The sequence below is a fragment of the Salmo salar genome, chromosome 07, assembly GCF_965601325.2.
Source record: "Salmo salar chromosome 07, fSalSal1, whole genome shotgun sequence".
NCBI classification, from domain to species: Eukaryota; Metazoa; Chordata; class Actinopteri; order Salmoniformes; family Salmonidae; genus Salmo; species Salmo salar.
The window spans coordinates 76,320,001-76,345,000 of record NC_138297.1 but is presented as its reverse complement, the minus strand read 5'-3'; the positions used below and the strand labels follow the sequence as shown (position 1 = coordinate 76,345,000).

The following is a 25,000-nucleotide window of genomic DNA, read 5'->3' as shown; positions in this document are numbered from 1 at the left end:
ATCATACTCTGATAGGAGGAAACGGGCTGTCAGTCAAATCCTACTCTGATAGGATTGGAGGAACGGGCTGTCAGTCAAATCATACTCTGATAGGAGGAACGGGCTGTCAGTCAAATCATACTCTGATAGGATTGGAGGAACGGGCTGTCAGTCAAATCATACTCTGATAGGAGGAACGGGCTGTCAGTCAAATCCTACTCTGATAGGAGGAACGGGCCGTCAGTCAAATCCTACTCTGATAGGATTGGAGGAACGGGGCTGTCAGTCAAATCATACTCTGATAGGAGGAACGGGCTGTCAGTCAAATCATACTCTGATAGGATTGGAGGAACGGGGCTGTCAGTCAAATCATACTCTGATAGGAGGAACGGGCTGTCAGTCAAATCATACTCTGATAGGATTGGAGGAACGGGCTGTCAGTCAAATCCTACTCTGATAGGAGGAACAGGGCTGTCAGTCAAATCATACTCTGATAGGAGGAACGGAGCTGTCAGTCAAATCCTACTCTGATAGGAGGAACGGGCCGTCAGCGATCTACGCCCCAGTGTGGTTAACGTCGACAGGGTCTTGCTCAGTGTTAATAATAAAGGCCCACCATGTTCCCGTTCTCCTGCGCTCTGCGGATGGAGTTCTGTTTGGAGTCGATCCAGTACAGCTGTTTATCCAGCGGGTCGTAATCGATGGACCTGACGTTCCTCAGACTGTGGATGGGAAGGATGATGTCAGGGGACTGATGCTCGTCGATCACCATGCGGTTAATGGCCGACTTCTGACTGAACAGGAGGAACGACGTCGGGGCTGGAGGAGGAGGAGGAGGGAGGAGGAGAGGGGGGGAGGAGGAGGAGAGGGGGGGAGGAGGAGAGGGGGGGGAGGAGGAGGAGGAGGAGGAGAGGGGGAGGAGGAGAGGGGGGGAGGAGGAGGAGGAGGAGGAGAGGGGGGGAGGAGGAGGGGAGGGGGGGAGGAGGAGGGGAGGGGGGGGAGGAGGAGGAGAGGGGGGAGGAGGAGAGGGGGGAGGAGGAGAGGGGGGGGAGAGGGGGGGAGGAGGAGGAGGAGAGGGGGGGAGGAGAGGGGGGGGAGGAGGAGGAGGAGGAGGAGAGGGGGAGGAGGAGAGGGGGAGGAGGAGAGGGGGAGGAGGAGAGGGGGGGGAGGAGGAGGAGGAGGAGGAGAGGGGGGAGGAGGAGGGGAGGGGGGGGAGGAGGAGGAGAGGGGGGGAGGAGGAGGAGGAGGAGAGGGGGGGAGGAGGAGAGGGGGGGGAGGAGGAGGAGAGGGGGGGAGGAGGAGGAGGAGGAGAGGGGGGGAGGAGGAGGAGGAGGAGGAGGAGGAGAGGGGGGGAGGAGGAGAGGGGGGGAGGAGGAGGAGAGGGGGGGAGGAGGAGGAGGAGGAGAGGGGGGGAGGAGGAGGAGGAGGAGAGGGGGGAGGAGGAGGAGAGAGGAGGAAGAGGAGAGGGGGGGAGGAGGAGGAGGAGGAGGAGAGGGGGGGAGGAGGAGGAGGAGGAGGAGAGAGGGGGGGGAGGAGGAGGAGGAGAGGGGGGAGGAGGAGAGAGGAGGAGGAGGAGAGGGGGGGAGGAGGAGGAGGAGGAGAGGGAGGACAGGGGGGGAGGAGGAGGGAGGGGAGGAGGAGGAGGAGGAGAGAGGAGGGGGGAGGAGGAGGAGAGGGGGAAGAGGAGGAGGAGGGAGGAGGAGGAGAGGGGGGAGGAGGAGGAGGGAGGAGGAGGAGAGGGGGGAGGAGGAGGAGGAGGGAGGAGGAGGAGGAGGGGGGAGGAGGGGGAGGGAGGAGGGGGGAGGAGGAGGAGGGAGGAGGAGGAGGGGGAGGAGGAGGAGGGAGGAGGAGGAGAGACACCGTTACAACAATTCATTTGGATGAGAAATGAACGGAGAGAAAAAGAGAGGAGAGATATGAAGGAAAGAGACAGGAAGAGAGAATCAGCTGTGGGGGTATCTGCAGTACAGCTGTGGGGGTATCTGCAGTACAGCTGTGGGGGTATCTGCAGTACAGCTGTGGGGGTATCTACAGTACAGCTGTGGGGGTATCTATCCCCCTGGTCAGTACAGCTGTGGGGGTATCTGCAGTACAGCTGTGGAGGTATCTACAGTACAGCGGTGGGAGTATCTATCCCCATGGTCAGTACAGCTGTGGGGGTATCTACAGTACAGCTGTGGGGGTATCTACAGTACAGCTGTGGGGGTATCTATCCCCCTGGTCAGTACAGCTGTGGGGGTATCTGCAGTACAGCTGTGGAGGTATCTATCCCCCTGGTCAGTACAGCTGTGGGGGTATCTGCAGTACAGCTGTGGGGGTATCTGCAGTACAGCTGTGGGGGTATCTGCAGTACAGCTGTGGGGGTATCTGCAGTACAGCTGTGGGGGTATCTACAGTACAGCTGTGGGGGTATTTATCCTCCTGGTCAGTACAGCTGTGGGGGTATCTGCAGTACAGCTGTGGAGGTATCTACAGTACAGCTGTGGGGGTATCTACAGTACAGCTGTGGGGGTATCTATCCCCCTGGTCAGTACAGCTGTGGGGGTATCTGCAGTACAGCTGTGGGGGTATCTACAGTACAGCTGTGGGGGTATCTATCCCCCTGGTCAGTACAGCTGTGGGGGTATCTGCAGTACAGCTGTGGGGGTATCTGCAGTACAGCTGTGGGGGTATCTACAGTACAGCTGTGGGGGTATCTACCCCCCTGGTCAGTACAGCTGTGGGGGTATCTGCAGTACAGCTGTGGGGGTATCTGCAGTACAGCTGTGGGGGTATCTACCCCCCTGGTCAGTACAGCTGTGGGGGTATCTACAGTACAGCTGTGGGGGTATCTACCCCCCTGGTCAGTACAGCTGTGGGGGTATCTACCCCCCTGGTCAGTACAGCTGTGGGGGTATCTACAGTACAGCTGTGGGGGTATCTGCAGTACAGCTGTGGGGGTAATCTACAGTACATGACCAGCAGTATGTCAAAACCCCTTCAAATTAGTGGAATCGACTATTTCAGCCACAGCCGTTGCTGCCAGGTGTATAAAACCGAGCACACGTCCATGCGATCTCCACAGACAAACACTGTCAGTAGAATGGCCCCGTACTGAAGAGCTCAGTGACTTCTCAACGAGGCGCCGTCATAGGATGCCACCTTTGCCAACAAGTCAGTTCGTCTAATGGCTGCCCTGCTAGAGCTGCTCCCAGGGGTCAACTGTAAGGGCTGTTATTGTGAAGTGGAAAAGTCTAGGAGCAACAACGGCTGAGCCGTGAAGTGGTAGGCCACACACACACAAGCTCACAGAAACAGCCGAGTGCTGAAACGTGTGGCAAGTAAAAACAATCCGAAGCAACGTTCGTCGTGAGCTTCATGAAATGGGTTTCCGCGGCCGAGCAGCCGCACACACACAAACCTAAAGAACAACACGGGTAATGCCAAGCGTCGGCTGGACTGGTGTAAAGCTCTTGGGCAGCGGAAACGCTTTCACTGGAGGGATGAATCACGCTTCACCGTCTGGCAGTCTGACGGATGAATCTGGGTTTGGCGGATGCCAGGAGAAACGCTACCTGCCCCAATGCATAGTGCCAACTGTAAAGTTTGGTGGAGGAGGAATAACGGCCTGTGGCTGTTTTTCTTGGCTATGCTGTGAGAGTTACAGACCTAGTACAGTGTGTGTGTGTGTGTGTGTGTGTGTGTCTCACCACTGCAGGTCTTGTTGTCATAGTTGAGGGAGAAGTGGGCGGGGCATCCGCAGACGAAGCTGCTGATTGGTACAGCCAGACAGAGGTGTGAGCATTGCCCATTGGTGGAGGCGCAGGCGTTCCAGCCCCCCTGGCGAGACGAGTGGAAGACCAAGATGTCCATCACGTAGTCTAGGTGACCCTGGATGACCGTACGGTTCTGACCCGATGTCTTATTGGCCCGTTCGATGCTGCGCTGAGACCAGTCCGTCCAATAGATGTAGTCCTGGTACTGGGTCAGACCAAAAGGGTGAGGGAGGTCATCAGCTATAACCTCACGATCCAGACCTGGGGGGGACAGGAGGAGGAGGAGGAGGAGAGAGGGAACAGTTAGACCTGGGGGAGACAGGAGGAGGAGGAGAGGAGAGAGGGAACAGTTAGACCTGGGGGAGACAGGAGGAGGAGGAGGAGGAGAGAGGGAACAGTTAGACCTGGGGGAGACAGGAGGAGGAGGAGAGGAGAGAGGGAACAGTTAGACCTGGGGGAGACAGGAGGAGGAGGAGAGGAGAGAGGGAACAGTTAGACCTGGGGGAGACAGGAGGAGGAGAGGAGAGAGGGAACAGTTAGACCTGGGGGAGACAGGAGGAGGAGGAGAGAGGGAACAGTTAGACCTGGGGGAGACAGGAGGAGGAGGAGAGGAGAGAGGGAACAGTTAGACCTGGGGGAGACAGGAGGAGGAGGAGAGGAGAGAGGGAACAGTTAGACCTGGGGGAGACAGGAGGAGGAGGAGAGGAGAGAGGGAACAGTTAGACCTGGGGGAGACAGGAGGAGGAGGAGAGGAGAGAGGGAACAGTTAGACCTGGGGGAGACAGGAGGAGGAGAGGAGAGAGGGAACAGTTAGACCTGGGGGAGACAGGAGGAGGAGGAGGAGAGAGGGAACAGTTAGACCTGGGGGAGACAGGAGGAGGAGGAGAGGAGAGAGGGAACAGTTAGACCTGGGGGAGACAGGAGGAGGAGGAGAGGAGAGAGGGAACAGTTAGACCTGGGGGAGACAGGAGGAGGAGGAGGAGGAGAGAGGGAACAGTTAGACCTGGGGGAGACAGGAGGAGGAGGAGAGGAGAGAGGGAACAGTTAGACCTGGGGGAGACAGGAGGAGGAGGAGGAGAGAGGGAACAGTTAGACCTGGGGGAGACAGGAGGAGGAGGAGGAGAGGAGAGAGGGAACAGTTAGACCTGGGGGAGACAGGAGGAGGAGGAGAGGAGAGAGGGAACAGTTAGACCTGGGGGAGACAGGAGGAGGAGGAGAGGAGAGAGGGAACAGTTAGACCTGGGGGAGACAGGAGGAGGAGGAGAGGAGAGAGGGAACAGTTAGACCTGGGGGAGACAGGAGGAGGAGGAGGAGGAGAGAGGGAACAGTTAGACCTGGGGGAGACAGGAGGAGGAGGAGAGGAGAGAGGGAACAGTTAGACCTGGGGGAGACAGGAGGAGGAGGAGGAGAGAGGGAACAGTTAGACCTGGGGGAGACAGGAGGAGGAGGAGAGGAGAGAGGGAACAGTTAGACCTGGGGGAGACAGGAGGAGGAGGAGGAGGAGAGAGGGAACAGTTAGACCTGGGGGAGACAGGAGGAGGAGGAGAGGAGAGAGGGAACAGTTAGACCTGGGGGAGACAGGAGGAGGAGGAGGAGAGAGGGAACAGTTAGACCTGGGGGAGACAGGAGGAGGAGGAGAGGAGAGAGGGAACAGTTAGACCTGGGGGAGACAGGAGGAGGAGGAGAGAGGGAACAGTTAGACCTGGGGGAGACAGGAGGAGGAGGAGAGAGGGAACAGTTAGACCTGGGGGAGACAGGAGGAGGAGGAGAGAGGGAACAGTTAGACCTGGGGGAGACAGGAGGAGGAGGAGAGGAGAGAGGGAACAGTTAGACCTGGGGGAGACAGGAGGAGGAGGAGAGAGGGAACAGTTAGACCTGGGGGAGACAGGAGGAGGAGGAGAGGAGAGAGGGAACAGTTAGACCTGGGGGAGACAGGAGGAGGAGGAGAGGAGAGAGGGAACAGTTAGACCTGGGGGAGACAGGAGGAGGAGGAGAGGAGAGAGGGAACAGTTAGACCTGGGGGAGACAGGAGGAGGAGGAGGAGAGAGGGAACAGTTAGACCTGGGGGAGACAGGAGGAGGAGGAGAGGAGAGAGGGAACAGTTAGACCTGGGGGAGACAGGAGGAGGAGGAGAGAGGGAACAGTTAGACCTGGGGGAGACAGGAGGAGGAGGAGGAGGAGAGAGGGAACAGTTAGACCTGGGGGAGACAGGAGGAGGAGGAGAGAGGGAACAGTTAGACCTGGGGGAGACAGGAGGAGGAGGAGAGAGGGAACAGTTAGACCTGGGGGAGACAGGAGGAGGAGGAGAGAGGGAACAGTTAGACCTGGGGGAGACAGGAGGAGGAGGAGAGAGGGAACAGTTAGACCTGGGGGAGACAGGAGGAGGAGGAGAGAGGGAACAGTTAGACCTGGGGGAGACAGGAGGAGGAGGAGGAGGAGAGAGGGAACAGTTAGACCTGGGGGAGACAGGAGGAGGAGGAGAGAGGGAACAGTTAGACCTGGGGGAGACAGGAGGAGGAGGAGAGAGGGAACAGTTAGACCTGGGGGAGACAGGAGGAGGAGGAGAGGAGAGAGGGAACAGTTAGACCTGGGGGAGACAGGAGGAGGAGGAGAGGAGAGAGGGAACAGTTAGACCTGGGGGAGACAGGAGGAGGAGGAGGAGGAGAGAGGGAACAGTTAGACCTGGGGGAGACAGGAGGAGGAGGAGGAGGAGAGAGGGAACAGTTAGACCTGGGGGAGACAGGAGGAGGAGGAGGAGGAGAGAGGGAACAGTTAGACCTGGGGGAGACAGGAGGAGGAGGAGAGGAGAGAGGGAACAGTTAGACCTGGGGGAGACAGGAGGAGGAGGAGAGGAGAGAGGGAACAGTTAGACCTGGGGGAGACAGGAGGAGGAGGAGAGGAGAGAGGGAACAGTTAGACCTGGGGGAGACAGGAGGAGGAGGAGAGAGGGAACAGTTAGACCTGGGGGAGACAGGAGGAGGAGGAGAGGAGAGAGGGAACAGTTAGACCTGGGGGAGACAGGAGGAGGAGGAGAGGAGAGAGGGAACAGTTAGACCTGGGGGAGACAGGAGGAGGAGGAGGAGGAGAGAGGGAACAGTTAGACCTGGGGGAGACAGGAGGAGGAGGAGGAGGAGAGAGGGAACAGTTAGACCTGGGGAGACAGGAGGAGGAGGAGGAGGAGAGAGGGAACAGTTAGACCTGGGGGAGACAGGAGGAGGAGGAGAGGAGAGAGGGAACAGTTAGACCTGGGGGAGACAGGAGGAGGAGAGGAGAGAGGGAACAGTTAGACCTGGGGGAGACAGGAGGAGGAGGAGGAGGAGAGAGGGAACAGTTAGACCTGGGGGAGACAGGAGGAGGAGGAGAGGAGAGAGGGAACAGTTAGACCTGGGGGAGACAGGAGGAGGAGGAGGAGAGAGGGAACAGTTAGACCTGGGGGAGACAGGAGGAGGAGGAGGAGGAGAGAGGGAACAGTTAGACCTGGGGGAGACAGGAGGAGGAGGAGAGGAGAGAGGGAACAGTTAGACCTGGGGGAGACAGGAGGAGGAGAGGAGAGAGGGAACAGTTAGACCTGGGGGAGACAGGAGGAGGAGGAGAGGAGAGAGGGAACAGTTAGACCTGGGGGAGACAGGAGGAGGAGGAGAGAGGGAACAGTTAGACCTGGGGGAGACAGGAGGAGGAGGAGAGGAGAGAGGGAACAGTTAGACCTGGGGGAGACAGGAGGAGGAGGAGAGGAGAGAGGGAACAGTTAGACCTGGGGGAGACAGGAGGAGAGGAGAGAGGGAACAGTTAGACCTGGGGGAGACAGGAGGAGGAGGAGGAGGAGAGAGGGAACAGTTAGACCTGGGGGAGACAGGAGGAGGAGGAGGAGGAGAGAGGGAACAGTTAGACCTGGGGGAGACAGGAGGAGGAGGAGAGGAGAGAGGGAACAGTTAGACCTGGGGGAGACAGGAGGAGGAGAGGAGAGAGGGAACAGTTAGACCTGGGGGAGACAGGAGGAGGAGGAGAGGAGAGAGGGAACAGTTAGACCTGGGGGAGACAGGAGGAGGAGGAGGAGGAGAGAGGGAACAGTTAGACCTGGGGGAGACAGGAGGAGGGGGAGAGGAGAGAGGGAACAGTTAGACCTGGGGGAGACAGGAGGAGGGGGAGAGGAGAGAGGGAACAGTTAGACCTGGGGGAGACAGGAGGAGGAGGAGAGAGGGAACAGTTAGACCTGGGGGAGACAGGAGGAGGAGGAGGAGGAGAGAGGGAACAGTTAGACCTGGGGGAGACAGGAGGAGGAGGAGAGGAGAGAGGGAACAGTTAGACCTGGGGGAGACAGGAGGAGGAGGAGGAGAGAGGGAACAGTTAGACCTGGGGGAGACAGGAGGAGGAGGAGAGGAGAGAGGGAACAGTTAGACCTGGGGGAGACAGGAGGAGGAGGAGAGGAGAGAGGGAACAGTTAGACCTGGGGGAGACAGGAGGAGGAGGAGAGAGGGAACAGTTAGACCTGGGGGAGACAGGAGGAGGAGGAGGAGGAGAGAGGGAACAGTTAGACCTGGGGGAGACAGGAGGAGGAGGAGGAGAGAGGGAACAGTTAGACCTGGGGGAGACAGGAGGAGGAGGAGAGGAGAGAGGGAACAGTTAGACCTGGGGGAGACAGGAGGAGGAGGAGAGAGGGAACAGTTAGACCTGGGGGAGACAGGAGGAGGAGGAGGAGAGAGGGAACAGTTAGACCTGGGGGAGACAGGAGGAGGAGGAGAGGAGAGAGGGAACAGTTAGACCTGGGGGAGACAGGAGGAGGAGGAGAGGAGAGAGGGAACAGTTAGACCTGGGGGAGACAGGAGGAGGAGGAGGAGAGAGGGAACAGTTAGACCTGGGGGAGACAGGAGGAGGAGGAGGAGGAGAGAGGGAACAGTTAGACCTGGGGGAGACAGGAGGAGGAGGACAGAGGGAACAGTTAGACCTGGGGGAGACAGGAGGAGGAGGAGGAGGAGAGAGGGAACAGTTAGACCTGGGGGAGACAGGAGGAGGAGGAGAGGAGAGAGGGAACAGTTAGACCTGGGGGAGACAGGAGGAGGAGAGGAGAGAGGGAACAGTTAGACCTGGGGGAGACAGGAGGAGGAGGAGAGGAGAGAGGGAACAGTTAGACCTGGGGGAGACAGGAGGAGGAGGAGAGAGGGAACAGTTAGACCTGGGGGAGACAGGAGGAGGAGGAGAGGAGAGAGGGAACAGTTAGACCTGGGGGAGACAGGAGGAGGAGGAGAGAGGGAACAGTTAGACCTGGGGGAGACAGGAGGAGGAGGAGAGGAGAGAGGGAACAGTTAGACCTGGGGGAGACAGGAGGAGGAGGAGAGGAGAGAGGGAACAGTTAGACCTGGGGGAGACAGGAGGAGGAGGAGAGGAGAGAGGGAACAGTTAGACCTGGGGGAGACAGGAGGAGGAGGAGAGGAGAGAGGGAACAGTTAGACCTGGGGGAGACAGGAGGAGGAGGAGAGAGGGAACAGTTAGACCTGGGGGAGACAGGAGGAGGAGGAGGAGGAGAGAGGGAACAGTTAGACCTGGGGGAGACAGGAGGAGGAGGAGGAGAGAGGGAACAGTTAGACCTGGGGGAGACAGGAGGAGGAGGAGAGGAGAGAGGGAACAGTTAGACCTGGGGGAGACAGGAGGAGGAGGAGAGGAGAGAGGGAACAGTTAGACCTGGGGGAGACAGGAGGAGGAGGAGGAGGAGAGAGGGAACAGTTAGACCTGGGGGAGACAGGAGGAGGAGGAGGAGGAGAGAGGGAACAGTTAGACCTGGGGGAGACAGGAGGAGGAGGAGGAGGAGAGAGGGAACAGTTAGACCTGGGGGAGACAGGAGGAGGAGGAGAGGAGAGAGGGAACAGTTAGACCTGGGGGAGACAGGAGGAGGAGGAGGAGAGAGGGAACAGTTAGACCTGGGGGAGACAGGAGGAGGAGGAGAGGAGAGAGGGAACAGTTAGACCTGGGGGAGACAGGAGGAGGAGGAGAGAGGGAACAGTTAGACCTGGGGGAGACAGGAGGAGGAGGAGAGAGGGAACAGTTAGACCTGGGGGAGACAGGAGGAGGAGGAGGAGAGGAGAGAGGGAACAGTTAGACCTGGGGGAGACAGGAGGAGGAGGAGAGGAGAGAGGGAACAGTTAGACCTGGGGGAGACAGGAGGAGGAGGAGAGGAGAGAGGGAACAGTTAGACCTGGGGGGGACAGGAGGAGGAGGAGAGAGGGAACAGTTAGACCTGGGGGAGACAGGAGGAGGAGAGGAGAGAGGGAACAGTTAGACCTGGGGGAGACAGGAGGAGGAGAGGAGAGAGGGAACAGTTAGACCTGGGGGAGACAGGAGGAGGAGGAGGAGGAGAGAGGGAACAGTTAGACCTGGGGGAGACAGGAGGAGGAGGAGAGGAGAGAGGGAACAGTTAGACCTGGGGGAGACAGGAGGAGGAGGAGAGGAGAGAGGGAACAGTTAGACCTGGGGGAGACAGGAGGAGGAGGAGAGAGGGAACAGTTAGACCTGGGGGAGACAGGAGGAGGAGGAGAGGAGAGAGGGAACAGTTAGACCTGGGGGAGACAGGAGGAGGAGGAGAGGAGAGAGGGAACAGTTAGACCTGGGGGAGACAGGAGGAGGAGGAGGAGGAGAGAGGGAACAGTTAGACCTGGGGGAGACAGGAGGAGGAGGAGAGGAGAGAGGGAACAGTTAGACCTGGGGGAGACAGGAGGAGGAGGAGAGAGGGAACAGTTAGACCTGGGGGAGACAGGAGGAGGAGGAGAGGAGAGAGGGAACAGTTAGACCTGGGGGAGACAGGAGGAGGAGGAGAGGAGAGAGGGAACAGTTAGACCTGGGGGAGACAGGAGGAGAGGAGAGAGGGAACAGTTAGACCTGGGGGAGACAGGAGGAGGAGGAGGAGGAGAGAGGGAACAGTTAGACCTGGGGGAGACAGGAGGAGGAGGAGGAGGAGAGAGGGAACAGTTAGACCTGGGGGAGACAGGAGGAGGAGGAGAGGAGAGAGGGAACAGTTAGACCTGGGGGAGACAGGAGGAGGAGAGGAGAGAGGGAACAGTTAGACCTGGGGGAGACAGGAGGAGGAGGAGAGGAGAGAGGGAACAGTTAGACCTGGGGGAGACAGGAGGAGGAGGAGGAGGAGAGAGGGAACAGTTAGACCTGGGGGAGACAGGAGGAGGGGGAGAGGAGAGAGGGAACAGTTAGACCTGGGGGAGACAGGAGGAGGGGGAGAGGAGAGAGGGAACAGTTAGACCTGGGGGAGACAGGAGGAGGAGGAGAGAGGTAACAGTTAGACCTGGGGGAGACAGGAGGAGGAGGAGGAGGAGAGAGGGAACAGTTAGACCTGGGGGAGACAGGAGGAGGAGGAGAGGAGAGAGGGAACAGTTAGACCTGGGGGAGACAGGAGGAGGAGGAGGAGAGAGGGAACAGTTAGACCTGGGGGAGACAGGAGGAGGAGGAGGAGGAGAGAGGGAACAGTTAGACCTGGGGGAGACAGGAGGAGGAGGAGGAGGAGAGAGGGAACAGTTAGACCCGGGGGAGACAGGAGGAGGAGGAGGAGGAGAGAGGGAACAGTTAGACCTGGGGGAGACAGGAGGAGGAGGAGAGGAGAGAGGGAACAGTTAGACCTGGGGGAGACAGGAGGAGGAGGAGAGAGGGAACAGTTAGACCTGGGGGAGACAGGAGGAGGAGGAGGAGGAGGAGAGAGGGAACAGTTAGACCTGGGGGAGACAGGAGGAGGAGGAGGAGAGAGGGAACAGTTAGACCTGGGGGAGACAGGAGGAGGAGGAGAGGAGAGAGGGAACAGTTAGACCTGGGGGAGACAGGAGGAGGAGGAGAGAGGGAACAGTTAGACCTGGGGGAGACAGGAGGAGGAGGAGGAGAGAGGGAACAGTTAGACCTGGGGGAGACAGGAGGAGGAGGAGAGGAGAGAGGGAACAGTTAGACCTGGGGGAGACAGGAGGAGGAGGAGAGGAGAGAGGGAACAGTTAGACCTGGGGGAGACAGGAGGAGGAGGAGGAGAGAGGGAACAGTTAGACCTGGGGGAGACAGGAGGAGGAGGAGGAGGAGAGAGGGAACAGTTAGACCTGGGGGAGACAGGAGGAGGAGGACAGAGGGAACAGTTAGACCTGGGGGAGACAGGAGGAGGAGGAGGAGGAGAGAGGGAACAGTTAGACCTGGGGGAGACAGGAGGAGGAGGAGAGGAGAGAGGGAACAGTTAGACCTGGGGGAGACAGGAGGAGGAGAGGAGAGAGGGAACAGTTAGACCTGGGGGAGACAGGAGGAGGAGGAGAGGAGAGAGGGAACAGTTAGACCTGGGGGAGACAGGAGGAGGAGGAGAGAGGGAACAGTTAGACCTGGGGGAGACAGGAGGAGGAGGAGAGGAGAGAGGGAACAGTTAGACCTGGGGGAGACAGGAGGAGGAGGAGAGAGGGAACAGTTAGACCTGGGGGAGACAGGAGGAGGAGGAGAGGAGAGAGGGAACAGTTAGACCTGGGGGAGACAGGAGGAGGAGGAGAGGAGAGAGGGAACAGTTAGACCTGGGGGAGACAGGAGGAGGAGGAGAGAGGGAACAGTTAGACCTGGGGGAGACAGGAGGAGGAGGAGGAGGAGAGAGGGAACAGTTAGACCTGGGGGAGACAGGAGGAGGAGGAGGAGAGAGGGAACAGTTAGACCTGGGGGAGACAGGAGGAGGAGGAGAGGAGAGAGGGAACAGTTAGACCTGGGGGAGACAGGAGGAGGAGGAGAGGAGAGAGGGAACAGTTAGACCTGGGGGAGACAGGAGGAGGAGGAGAGGAGAGAGGGAACAGTTAGACCTGGGGGAGACAGGAGGAGGAGGAGGAGGAGAGAGGGAACAGTTAGACCTGGGGGAGACAGGAGGAGGAGGAGGAGGAGAGAGGGAACAGTTAGACCTGGGGGAGACAGGAGGAGGAGGAGGAGGAGAGAGGGAACAGTTAGACCTGGGGGAGACAGGAGGAGGAGGAGAGGAGAGAGGGAACAGTTAGACCTGGGGGAGACAGGAGGAGGAGGAGGAGAGAGGGAACAGTTAGACCTGGGGGAGACAGGAGGAGGAGGAGAGGAGAGAGGGAACAGTTAGACCTGGGGGAGACAGGAGGAGGAGGAGAGAGGGAACAGTTAGACCTGGGGGAGACAGGAGGAGGAGGAGAGAGGGAACAGTTAGACCTGGGGGAGACAGGAGGAGGAGGAGGAGAGGAGAGAGGGAACAGTTAGACCTGGGGGAGACAGGAGGAGGAGGAGAGGAGAGAGGGAACAGTTAGACCTGGGGGAGACAGGAGGAGGAGGAGAGGAGAGAGGGAACAGTTAGACCTGGGGGGGACAGGAGGAGGAGGAGAGAGGGAACAGTTAGACCTGGGGGAGACAGGAGGAGGAGGAGAGGAGAGAGGGAACAGTTAGACCTGGGGGAGACAGGAGGAGGAGGAGAGGAGAGAGGGAACAGTTAGACCTGGGGGGGACAGGAGGAGGAGGAGAGAGGGAACAGTTAGACCTGGGGGAGACAGGAGGAGGAGGAGAGGAGAGAGGGAACAGTTAGACCTGGGGGAGACAGGAGGAGGAGGAGGAGGAGAGAGGGAACAGTTAGACCTGGGGGAGACAGGAGGAGGAGGAGAGAGGGAACAGTTAGACCTGGGGGAGACAGGAGGAGGAGGAGGAGGAGAGAGGGAACAGTTAGACCTGGGGGAGACAGGAGGAGGAGGAGGAGGAGAGAGGGAACAGTTAGACCTGGGGGAGACAGGAGGAGGAGGAGAGGAGAGAGGGAACAGTTAGACCTGGGGGAGACAGGAGGAGGAGGAGGAGAGAGGGAACAGTTAGACCTGGGGGAGACAGGAGGAGGAGGAGAGGAGAGAGGGAACAGTTAGACCTGGGGGAGACAGGAGGAGGAGGAGAGGAGAGAGGGAACAGTTAGACCTGGGGGAGACAGGAGGAGGAGGAGAGGAGAGAGGGAACAGTTAGACCTGGGGGAGACAGGAGGAGGAGGAGAGGAAGTGTGGAAAAGAGAGAGATGGACATATGAGAGTCAAAGCAAAGAGGAGAGAGCATGAAAGAGTGAGCTGACTGACTGTGTGTGTGTCTCTGTGTGTGAGTGTCTCTCTGTGTGTGTGTCTCTCTGTGTGTGTGTCTCTCTGTGTGAGTGTCTCTGTGTGTGAGTGTCTCTGTGTGTGAGTGTCTCTCTGTGTGTGTGTCTCTGTGTGTGAGTGTCTCTGTGTGTGAGTGTCTCTGTGTGTGAGTGTCTCTGTGTGTGAGTGTCTCTGTGTGTGAGTGTCTCTGTGTGTGAGTGTCTCTGTGTGTGAGTGTCTCTGTGTGTGAGTGTCTCTGTGTGTGAGTGTCTCTGTGTGTGAGTGTCTCTGTGTGTGAGTGTCTCTGTGTGTGAGTGTCTCTGTGTGTGAGTGTCTCTGTGTGTGAGTGTGAGTGTCTCTGTGTGTGAGTGTCTCTGTGTGTGAGTGTCTCTGTGTGTGAGTGTCTCTGTTGTGTGTGTGTGTGTGTGTCTCTGTGTGTGAGTGTCTCTGTGTGTGAGTGTCTCTGTGTGTGAGTGTCTCTGTGTGTGTGTGTGTGTGTGTGTGTGTGTGTGTGTGTGTGTCTGTGTCTGTGTCTGTGTGTGTGTGTGTGTGTGTGTGTGTGTGTGTGTGTGATATAACTCACCCAGCATGTTGGATGACTCTATGAGCGTAGTGTCCAGGTCTGTCCAGTAAAGTCGCCTCTCAGCATAGTCGATGGTCAGCCCGTTGGCTCGGCCCACGTTGGGTACCAGAGTTATCCGGCCCGTCCCGTCCATCGCCGACCGGTCAATTTTAGGCTTCCCGCCCCACTCTGTCCAGTACATAAACCTGGAACGATACATTTACTGTAGGGACTAAAACACAGATTAGACTGAATCTCTGTCCAGTACATAAACCTAGAACGATACATTACTGTAGGGACTAAAACACAGATTAGACTGAATCTCTGTCCAGTACATAAACCTAGAACGATACATTACTGTAAGGACTAAAACACAGATTAGACTGAATCTCTGTCCAGTACATAAACCTAGAACGATACATTTACTGTAGGGACTAAAACACAGATTAGACTGAATCTCTGTCCAGTACATAAACCTAGAACAATACATTACTGTAGGGACTAAAACACAGATTAGACTGAATCTCTGTCCAGTACATAAACCTAGAACGATACATTACTGTAGGGACTAAAACACAGATTAGACTGAATCTCTGTCCAGTACATAAACCTAGAACGATACATTTACTGTAGGGACTAAAACACAGATTAGACTGAATCTCTGTCCAGTACATAAACCTAGAACGATACATTTACTGTAGGGACTAAAACACAGATTAGACTGAATCTCTGTCCAGTACATAAACCTAGAACGATACATTTACTGTAGGGACTAAAACACAGATTAGACTGAATCTCTGTCCAGTACATAAACCTAGAACGATACATTTACTGTAGGGACTAAAACACAGATTAGACTGAATCTCTGTCCAGTACATAAACCTAGAACGATACATTTACTGTAGGGACTAAAACACAGATTAGACTGAATCTCTGTCCAGTACATAAACCTAGAACGATACATTACTGTAGGGACTAAAACACAGATTAGACTGAATCTCTGTCCAGTACATAAACCTAGAACGATACATTACTGTAGGGACTAAAACACAGATTAGACTGAATCTCTGTCCAGTACATAAACCTAGAACGATACATTACTGTAGGGACTAAAACACAGATTAGACTGAATCTCTGTCCAGTACATAAACCTAGAACGATACATTTACTGTAGGGACTAAAACACAGATTAGACTGAATCTCTGTCCAGTACATAAACCTAGAACGATACATTACTGTAGGGACTAAAACACAGATTAGACTGAATCTCTGTCCAGTACATAAACCTAGAACGATACATTTACTGTAGGGACTAAAACACAGATTAGACTGAATCTCTGTCCAGTACATAAACCTAGAACGATACATTACTGTAGGGACTAAAACACAGATTAGACTGAATCTCTGTCCAGTACATAAACCTAGAACGATACATTTACTGTAGGGACTAAAACACAGATTAGACTGAATCTCTGTCCAGTACATAAACCTAGAACGATACATTACTGTAGGGACTAAAACACAGATTAGACTGAATCTCTGTCCAGTACATAAACCTAGAACGATACATTACTGTAGGGTCTAACTCTTCCCATGAATCTTAGCTCGTTACCTAGCAACCGTATAGGTCATATAGTCTTCTTCGCTCTAAAACTTGGGTCAGATTAAGTCAACATTTAGTCGAGAAATCTGTAATTAAATTTGTACGTTTCGCAGAGGAGGTCTTAGTCAAACAATTTGCCGTCCGGCCGAGGAGTTTGGAGCAGTATCTCCGACCTTTCATCACGTACACAGAAACCTGTCCATCACTAGCTAGCTGTTAGCCTGAACCAGTCATTACATTAGCTTGCTAGCTAGCTGTTAGCCTGAACCAGTCATTACATTAGCTTGCTAGCTAGCTGTTAGCCTGAACCAGTCTTCATATTCCCATTACATTAGCTTGCTAGCTAGCTGTTAGCCTGAACCAGTCTTCATATTCCCATTACATTAGCTTCCTAGCTAGCTGTTAGCCTGGACCAGTCTTCATATTCCCATTACATTAGCTTGCTAGCTAGCTGTTAGCCTGAACCAGTCTTCATATTCCCATTACATTAGCTTGCTAGCTAGTTGTTAGCCTGAACCAGTCTTCATATTCCGATTACATTAGCTTACTAGCTAGCTGTTAGCCTGGACCAGTCTTCATATTCCCATTACATTAGCTTGCTAGCTAGCTGTTAGCCTGAACCAGTCTTCATATTCCCATTACATTAGCTTGCTAGCTAGCTGTTAGCCTGAACCAGTCTTCATATTCCCATTACATTAGCTTGCTAGCTAGCTGTTAGCCTGAACTAGTCTCTTCATATTCCCATTACATTAGCTTGCTAGCTAGCTGTTAGCCTGAACTAGTCTCTTCATATTCCCATTACATTAGCTTGCTAGCTAGCTGTTAGCCTGAACCAGTCTTCATATTCCCATTACATTAGCTTGCTAGCTAGCTGTTAGCCTGAACCAGTCTCTTCATATTCCTATTACATTAGCTTGCTAGCTAGCTGTTAGCCTGAACCAGTCTCTTCATATTCCGATTACATTAGCTTACTAGCTAGCTGTTAGCCTGGACCAGTCTTCATATTCCCATTACATTAGCTTGCTAGCTAGCTGTTAGCCTGAACTAGTCTCTTCATATTCCCATTACATTAGCTTGCTAGCTAGCTGTTAGCCTGAACCAGTCTTCATATTCCCATTACATTAGCTTGCTAGCTAGCTGTTAGCCTGAACTAGTCTCTTCATATTCCCATTACATTAGCTTGCTAGCTAGCTGTTAGCCTGAACTAGTCTCTTCATATTCCCATTACATTAGCTTGCTAGCTAGCTGTTAGCCTGAACCAGTCTCTTCATATTCCTATTACATTAGCTTGCTAGCTAGCTGTTAGCCTGAACCAGTCATTACATTCCCATTACATTAGCTTGCTAGCTAGCTGTTAGCCTGTACCAGTCTTCATATTCCCATTAGCTTGCTAGCTAGCTGTTAGCCTGAACCAGTCATTACATTCCCATTACATTAGCTTGCTAGCTAGCTGTTAGCCTGTACCAGTCTTCATATTCCCATTAGCTTGCTAGCTAGCTGTTAGCCTGAACCAGGCATTACATTCCCATTACATTAGCTTGCTAGCTAGCTGTTAGCCTGTACCAGTCTTCATATTCCCATTAGCTTGCTAGCTAGCTGTTAGCCTGAACCAGTCATTACATTCCCATTACATTAGCTTGCTAGCTAGCTGTTAGCCTGTACCAGTCTTCATATTCCCATTAGCTTGCTAGCTAGCTGTTAGCCTGAACCAGTCATTACATTCCCATTACATTAGCTTGCTAGCTAGCTGTTAGCCTGTACCAGTCTTCATATTCCCATTACATTAGCTTGCTAGCTAGCTGTTAGCCTGAACCAGTCATTACATTAGCTTGCTAGCTAGCTGTTAGCCTGAACCAGTCATTACATTAGCTTGCTAGCTAGCTGTTAGCCTGTACCAGTCTTCATATTCCCATTACATTAGCTTGCTAGCTAGCTGTTAGCCTGAACCAGTCATTACATTAGCTTGCTTGCTACCTGTTAGCCTGAACACTTCAGCAGGGTGGGTCCAGTACCTACCCTTCAGCAGGGTCCAGTGCCAGGGCTCGAGGGCTGTCCAGATCTTTCCAGACTAGGACCTGTCTGTGTTGTCCATCCAGCTTGGCCACCTCGATACGATTGGTCCCCGTGTCCGCCCAGTACAGATTCTTCCCCAGCCAGTCCACCGCCATGCCTTCTGGGTAGTCCAGGCCAAACTCCACCACGTGTTCTAGAGCGCTGCCGTTCATAAACGCACGACTGATTGTCTGGAGAGGAGAGGAAGAGGAGAGGTGGGGAGGAAGAGGAGAGGAGAGGAGAGGAGAGGAGAGGAGAGGAGAGGAGAGGAGAGGAGGAGAGGAGAGAGGAGAGAGGAGAGAGGAAGAGGGGAGATAGGAAGAGGGGAGATAGGAAGAGGGGAGAGAGGAGAGGAAGAGGAGAGGAAGAGGAGAGGAGAGGAGAGGAGAGGAGAGGAGAGGAGAGGAGAGGAGAGGAGAGGAGAGGAGAGGAGAGGAGAGGAGAGGAGAGGAGAGGAGAGGAGAGGAGAGGAGAGGAGAGGAGAGGAGAGGAGAGAGGGAGAGGAGAGGAGAGGAGAGCCAGAGAGGAGAGGAGAGGAGAGGAGAGGAGAGGAGAGGAGAGGAGAGGAGAGAGAGGAAGAGGGGTTACTATTGGCTTCATTTGAGGAATGATGAAGTGGACAAAACAGGCATAACATTAACAATCATTATATATGTCACATCCACAACTACTCTGCTATCAACACCAAACCCTGAGATACAGAGCATCTCTAAGAAACAGTCACAGACATATGATGTTCTCAACCTCCAGACATCAAATGATTCCTATACTGGAGGAGGAGGAGGAGGAGGGGGGGGGGGGGGGGAGGAGGGAGGGGAGGAGGTGGGGGGGGAGGAGGAGGGGGGGAGGAGAGAGGAGGGAGGAGGAGGGGGGGAGGAGAGAGGAGGGAGGAGGTGGGGGGAGGGAGAGGGAGGAGGAGGAGGGGGGGAGGAGAAGGGGGAGGAGAGAGGAGGGAGGAGGAGGGAGGGAGGAGGTGGGGGGTACGAAGAAAGACCTCTTATACCTCAGAGCCTGGTGAAGACTCACAGCTCATTTAAACAGCAGCCAGGCAGAGAGGAGAGAGGAGAGGCAGAGAGGAGAGGAGAGGCAGAGAGGAGAGGCAGAGAGGAGAGGCAGAAAGGAGAGGCAGAAAGGAGAGGAGAGGAGAGGCAGAGAGGAGAGGCAGAGAGGAGAGGCAGAGAGGAGAGGCAGAGAGGAGAGGCAGAGAGGAGAGGAGAGGGAGTCTGGGACGGTAGAAATGCTGTTTGTTAATAATTTACACCTGATTATGTAACTCCTCCCCCCTCCCTCCCTCAACCAATCATTAGACACAACGTCATAACAATCTGTTGGACCATACAAAAAACTCCTCCCTCCCTCCACCAATCATCAGCTCTCTTCCAGAAGATTACGTACATCAGCCAATCAGGCTGGTGACCGGGAGGTAACCTGGGCTTTATCAGCCTGCTACCCTCAACTGATGGGCTGAAGGTAACCTGGGCTTTATCAGCCTGCTACCCTCAACTGATGGGCTGAAGGTAACCTGGGCTTTATCAGCCTGCTACCCTCAACTGATGGGCTGAAGGTAACCTGGGCTTTATCAGCCTGCTACCCTCAACTGATGGGCTGAAGGTAACCTGGGCTTTATCAGCCTGCTACCCTCAACTGATGGGCTGAAGGTAACCTGGGCTTTATCAGCCTGCTACCATCAACTGATGGGCTGAAGGTAACCTGGGCTTTATCAGCCTGCTACCCTCAACTGATGGGCTGAAGGTAACCTAGGCTTTATCAGCCTGCTACCCTCAACTGATGGGCTGAAGGTAACCTGGGCTTTATCAGCCTGCTACCCTCAACTGATGGGCTGAAGGTAACCTGGGCTTTATCAGCCTGCTACCCTCAACTGATGGGCTGAAGGTAACCTGGGCTTTATCAGCCTGCTACCCTCAACTGATGGGCTGAAGGTAACCTGGGCTTTATCAGCCTGCTGCATCAACTGATGGGCTGAAGGTAACCTGGGCTTTATCAGCCTGCTACCCTCAACTGATGGGCTGAAGGTAACCTGGGCTTTATCAGCCTGCTGCATCAACTGATGGGCTGAAGGTAACCTGGGCTTTATCAGCCTGCTACATCAACTGATGGGCTGAAGGTAACCTGGGCTTTATCAGCCTGCTACCCTCAACTGATGGGCTGAAGGTAACCTGGGCTTTATCAGCCTGCTACCCTCAACTGATGGGCTGAAGGTAACCTGGGCTTTATCAGCCTGCTACCCTCAACTGATGGGCTGAAGGTAACCTGGGCTTTATCAGCCTGCTACCCTCAACTGATGGGCTGAAGGTAACCTGGGCTTTATCAGCCTGCTACCCTCAACTGATGGGCTGAAGGTAACCTGGGCTTTATCAGCCTGCTGCATCAACTGATGGGCTGAAGGTAACCTGGGCTTTATCAGCCTGCTACCCTCAACTGATGGGCTGAAGGTAACCTGGGCTTTATCAGCCTGCTACCCTCAACTGATGGGCTGAAGGTAACCTGGGCTCTATCAGCCTGCTACCCTCAACTGATGGGCTGAAGGTAACCTGGGCTTTATCAGCCTGCTACATCAACTGATGGGCTGAAGGTAACCTGGGCTTTATCAGCCTGCTACCCTCAACTGATGGGCTGAAGGTAACCTGGGCTTTATCAGCCTGCTACCATCAACTGATGGGCTGAAGGTAACCTGGGCTTTATCAGCCTGCTACCCTCAACTGATGGGCTGAAGGTAACCTGGGCTTTATCAGCCTGCTACCCTCAACTGATGGGCTGAAGGTAACCTGGGCTTTATCAGCCTCCTACCCTCAACTGATGGGCTGAAGGTAACCTGGGCTTTATCATTTGTGTTTTACTGTGTGTGTGTTAATTTATTTCATCCACCTCCTCACCCTTCCATCTCCTCCCCCCTCCACCTCACCCCTCCTCCCCCCCTCCTCCACCTCCTCACCCCTCCACCCCCTCCTCACCCCTCCCCCCTCCTCCCCCCTCCTCCACCTCCTCCCTCCATCTCCTCCCCCCTCCACCATCTCCTCCCCCCTCCTCCCCCTCCTCCCCCTCCCCCCCCTCCACCTCCTCCATCTCCTCACCCCTCCACCTCCTCCTAGACAGCATTAGTAACTTTCTTCACTAAAACAGAACGGTTTCCACTCTGCTCCTCTGAAAGGCCATCATACTCAGCTACGCTGTCGTCTCCGAGCCAGAGAGAGAGAGAGAGAGAGAGAGAGAGAGAGAGAGAGAGAGAGAGAGACAGAGAGAGAGAGAGAGCGAGAGAGAGCGAGAGAGAGCGAGAGAGAGCGAGAGAGAGCGAGAGAGAGCGAGAGAGAGCGAGAGAGACAGAGAGAGAGAGAGAGAGAGAGAGAGAGAGCGAGAGAGAGAGAGAGAGAGACAGAGAGAGAGAGAGAGAGAGAGAGAGACAGAGAGAGATAGAGAGAGAGAGACAGAGACAGAGAGAGAGAGAGAGAGACAGAGAGAGATAGAGAGAGAGAGCGAGAGAGAGCGAGAGAGAGCGAGAGAGAGCGAGAGAGAGCGAGAGAGAGCGAGCGAGAGCGAGCGAGAGAGAGCGAGAGAGAGCGAGAGAGAGACAGAGAGACAGAGAGACAGAGAGACAGAGAGAGAGACAGAGAGACAGAGAGAGACAGAGAGAGACAGAGAGAGACAGAGAGACAGAGAGACAGAGAGACAGAGAGACAGAGAGACAGAGAGACAGAGAGACAGAGAGAGAGAGAGAGAGAGAGAGAGAGAGAGAGAGAGAGAGAGAGAGAGAGAGACCTCCTCACCTTCAATGTGATGTCTGTCCAGTAGATGCGGTTGTCTGTGATGTCGAAGTCGAGTGCGGACGCCTCTTTAACCCCGGTCAGCGGGATGGCCACGTTGTTGTTGTTCGTTTCCAAGGAGATGCGTCTGATGTCTGTGTGGCGGGAGAACAGGAGAAAGGCTTCTGGGACGATGCAGGTGGACAGGTCGGCTATCAGCTCCAGCCCAATGGGACAGGCGCACTGGACGCCCACTGGCTTATACAGGCAGAGGTGGGTGCACCCACCATTAGACTCCGCACACAGGTTGGTACCTGGGGAGGGGGGGGAGAGAGGAGGAGAGAGAGAGGCAGTAGGAGGGGACGGAAGGGGAGGAGAGAGAAAGAGAGGAGGAGAGAGAGGGGGAGAGAGGAGGAGAGATAGAGAGGAGAAGGGGAGGCAGTAGGAGGGGACAGGAGAGAGAAGGGGAGGAAGTAGGAGGGAACAGGAGGAGAGGGGGAGAGAGGAGGAGAGAAGGGGAGGAGAGAGAGAAGGGGAGGCAGTAGGAGGGGAGGGGAGGAGAGAGAGAGGAGAGGCAGTAGGAGGGGAGGCAGTAGGAGGGAACAGGAGGAGAGAGAGAGGGGGAGGCAGTAGCAGGGAAGGGGAGGATAAAAAGTTAATTCTTGTTGGGGTGTAGGGGGCAGTGTTTTCACGGCCGAATGAAAAACGTACCCAAATTAAACTGGTTACTACTAGAATATGCATATTATTAGTAGATTTGGATAGAAAACACTCTGACGTTTCTAAAACTGTTTGAATGGTGTCTGTGAGTATAACAGAACTCATATGGCAGGCAAAAACCTGAGAAAAATCCAACCAGGAAGTGGAAAGTCAGAATTGTAGTTCTTCTTTTGATTCTCTATCGAAACTACAGTTTCTGTGGGGTCACGTTGCACTTCCTAAGGCTTCCATTGGCTGTCAACAGCCTTCAGAAAGTTCTATCAGCATTCTCCTGTCACTGGGCAGAGAATAGGAGCTCAGTCACTGAGTGGACTGCCTGGCGACAAAAGGGATTGGATATGCGCGGTCCCGCGAGCGCGCCGTTCCTTCTTTTTCTTCTTAAATGAATACGCTATTGTCCGGTTGGAATATTATCGCAATTTTACGTTAAAAATACCATAAAGATTGATTTTAAACAGCGTTTGACATGCTTCTAAGAACGGTAATGGAACATTTAGACTTTTCGTCTCTGGTTCCGTGCTCGCGCGTTATGCCTTTTGATAGTGCTCTGAAGGCACGAACAAAACGGAGGTATTTGGACATAAATTATTAGATTATTTCGAACAAAAACAACATTTCTTGTGGAAGTAGCAGTCCTGGGAGTGCATTCTGACGAAGATCAGCAAAGGTAAGAGAATATTTGTAATACTAATTCTGAGTTTAGGTTGCGCCGAACTTGGCGGGTGTCTGTATAGGTCGCTGTGATGGCTGAGCTCTGTACTCAGAATATTGAAAAATATGCTTTCTCCGTAAAGCTATTTTAAAATCTGACACAGCGGTTGCATCCAGGAGTAGTATATCTATAATTCTTTAAATAATTGTTATATATTTTGTCAACGTTTATGATGAGTATTTTTGTAAATTGATGTGCACATTCACCGGAGGTTTTGGTGGGAATACATTTTCTGAACATCACGCGCCAATGTAAAATGCTGTTTCTGGATATAAATATTAACTTTATCGAACAAAACATACATGTATTGTGTAACATAATGTCCTAGGAGTGTCATCTGATGAAGATCGTCAAAGGTTAGTGCTTCATTTAGCTGTGTTTTGGGTTTTATTGACACATGTCCTCGCTTGGAAAATGGCTGTGTGATTATTTGTGTCTATGTACTCTCCTAACATAATCTAATGTTTTGCTTTCACTGTAAAGCCTTTTTGAAATCGGACAATGTGGTTACATCAAGGAGACGTGTATCTTTAAAATGGTGTAAAATAGTCGTATGTTTGAGAAAGTTGAATTATGACATTTTGTTGTTTTGAATTTGCCGCCCTGATATTTCACTGGCTGGTAGCGTCCCACGTAGCCCTGAGAAGATAATCACCATCTCAGGAGCAGCAGAGATGAGATGAGGGGAGCAGCAGAGATGAGGGGAGCAGCAGAGATGAGGGGAGCAGCAGAGATGAGATGAGGGGAGCAGCAGAGATGAGATGAGAGGAGCAGCAGAAATGAGGGGAGCAGCAGAGATGAGGGGAGCAGCAGAGATGAGGGGAGCAGCAGAGATGAGGGGAGCAGCAGAGATGAGATGAGGGGAGCAGCAGAGATGAGATGAGAGGAGCAGCAGAAATGAGGGGAGCAGCAGAGATGAGGGGAGCAGCAGAGATGAGGGGAGCAGCAGAGATGAGATGAGGGGAGCAGCAGAGATGAGATGAGGGGAGCAGCAGAGATGAGATGAGGGGAGCAGCAGAGATGAGATGAGGGGAGCAGCAGAGATGAGATGAGGGGAGCAGCAGAGATGAGATGAGAGGAGCAGCAGAGATGAGATGAGAGGAGCAGCAGAGATGAGATGAGAGGAGCAGCAGAGATGAGGGGAGCAGGCGTGACAGTCTGCCCGACGACCAAAACTAACAGCAAATGCATCCATCAAGTTTGTAAAGTGACCAGCTGGACGTAGTTACTGTCTGCTATCAAAATGGGACCAGCTGGACGTAGTTACTGTCTGCTATCAATATGGGACCAGCTGGACGTAGTTACTGTCTGCTATCAATATGGGACCAGCTGGACGTAGTTACTGTCTGCTATCAATATGGGACCAGCTGGACGTAGTTACTGTCTGCTATCAATATGGGACCAGCTGGACGTAGTTACTGTCTGCTATCAATATGGGACCAGCTGGACGTAGTTACTGTCTGCTATCAATATGGGACCAGCTGGACGTAGTTACTGTCTGCTATCAATATGGGACCAGCTGGACGTAGTTACTGTCTGCTATCAATATGGGACCAGCTGGACGTAGTTACTGTCTGCTATCAATATGGGACCAGCTGGACGTAGTTACTGTCTGCTATCAATATGGGACCAGCTGGACGTAGTTACTGTCTGCTATCAATATGGGACCAGCTGGACGTAGTTACTGTCTGCTATCAATATGGGACCAGCTGGACGTAGTTACTGTCTGCTATCAATATGGGACCAGCTGGACGTAGTTACTGTCTGCTATCAATATGGGACCAGCTGGACGTAGTTA

At 54.2% G+C, this 25,000-nt stretch overlaps 1 protein-coding gene across 1 annotated transcript in view; it reads right to left on the bottom strand.

The window, feature by feature from the left end:
• The window catches only part of lrp6 (low density lipoprotein receptor-related protein 6), a 110,002-nt gene that overhangs the window by 32,488 nt on the left and 52,514 nt on the right, over positions 1–25,000 (bottom strand). Inside the window, exons 10-14 of the mRNA XM_082978105.1 lie at positions 21,795–22,084; positions 17,977–18,203; positions 14,379–14,563; positions 3,669–3,995; positions 596–798 (exon numbers count right to left, since the gene is read on the bottom strand). Coding sequence (XP_082834231.1) covers positions 596–798; positions 3,669–3,995; positions 14,379–14,563; positions 17,977–18,203; positions 21,795–22,084 — 1,232 coding nt within the window. The remainder of the gene's footprint in view (positions 1–595; positions 799–3,668; positions 3,996–14,378; positions 14,564–17,976; positions 18,204–21,794; positions 22,085–25,000) is intronic.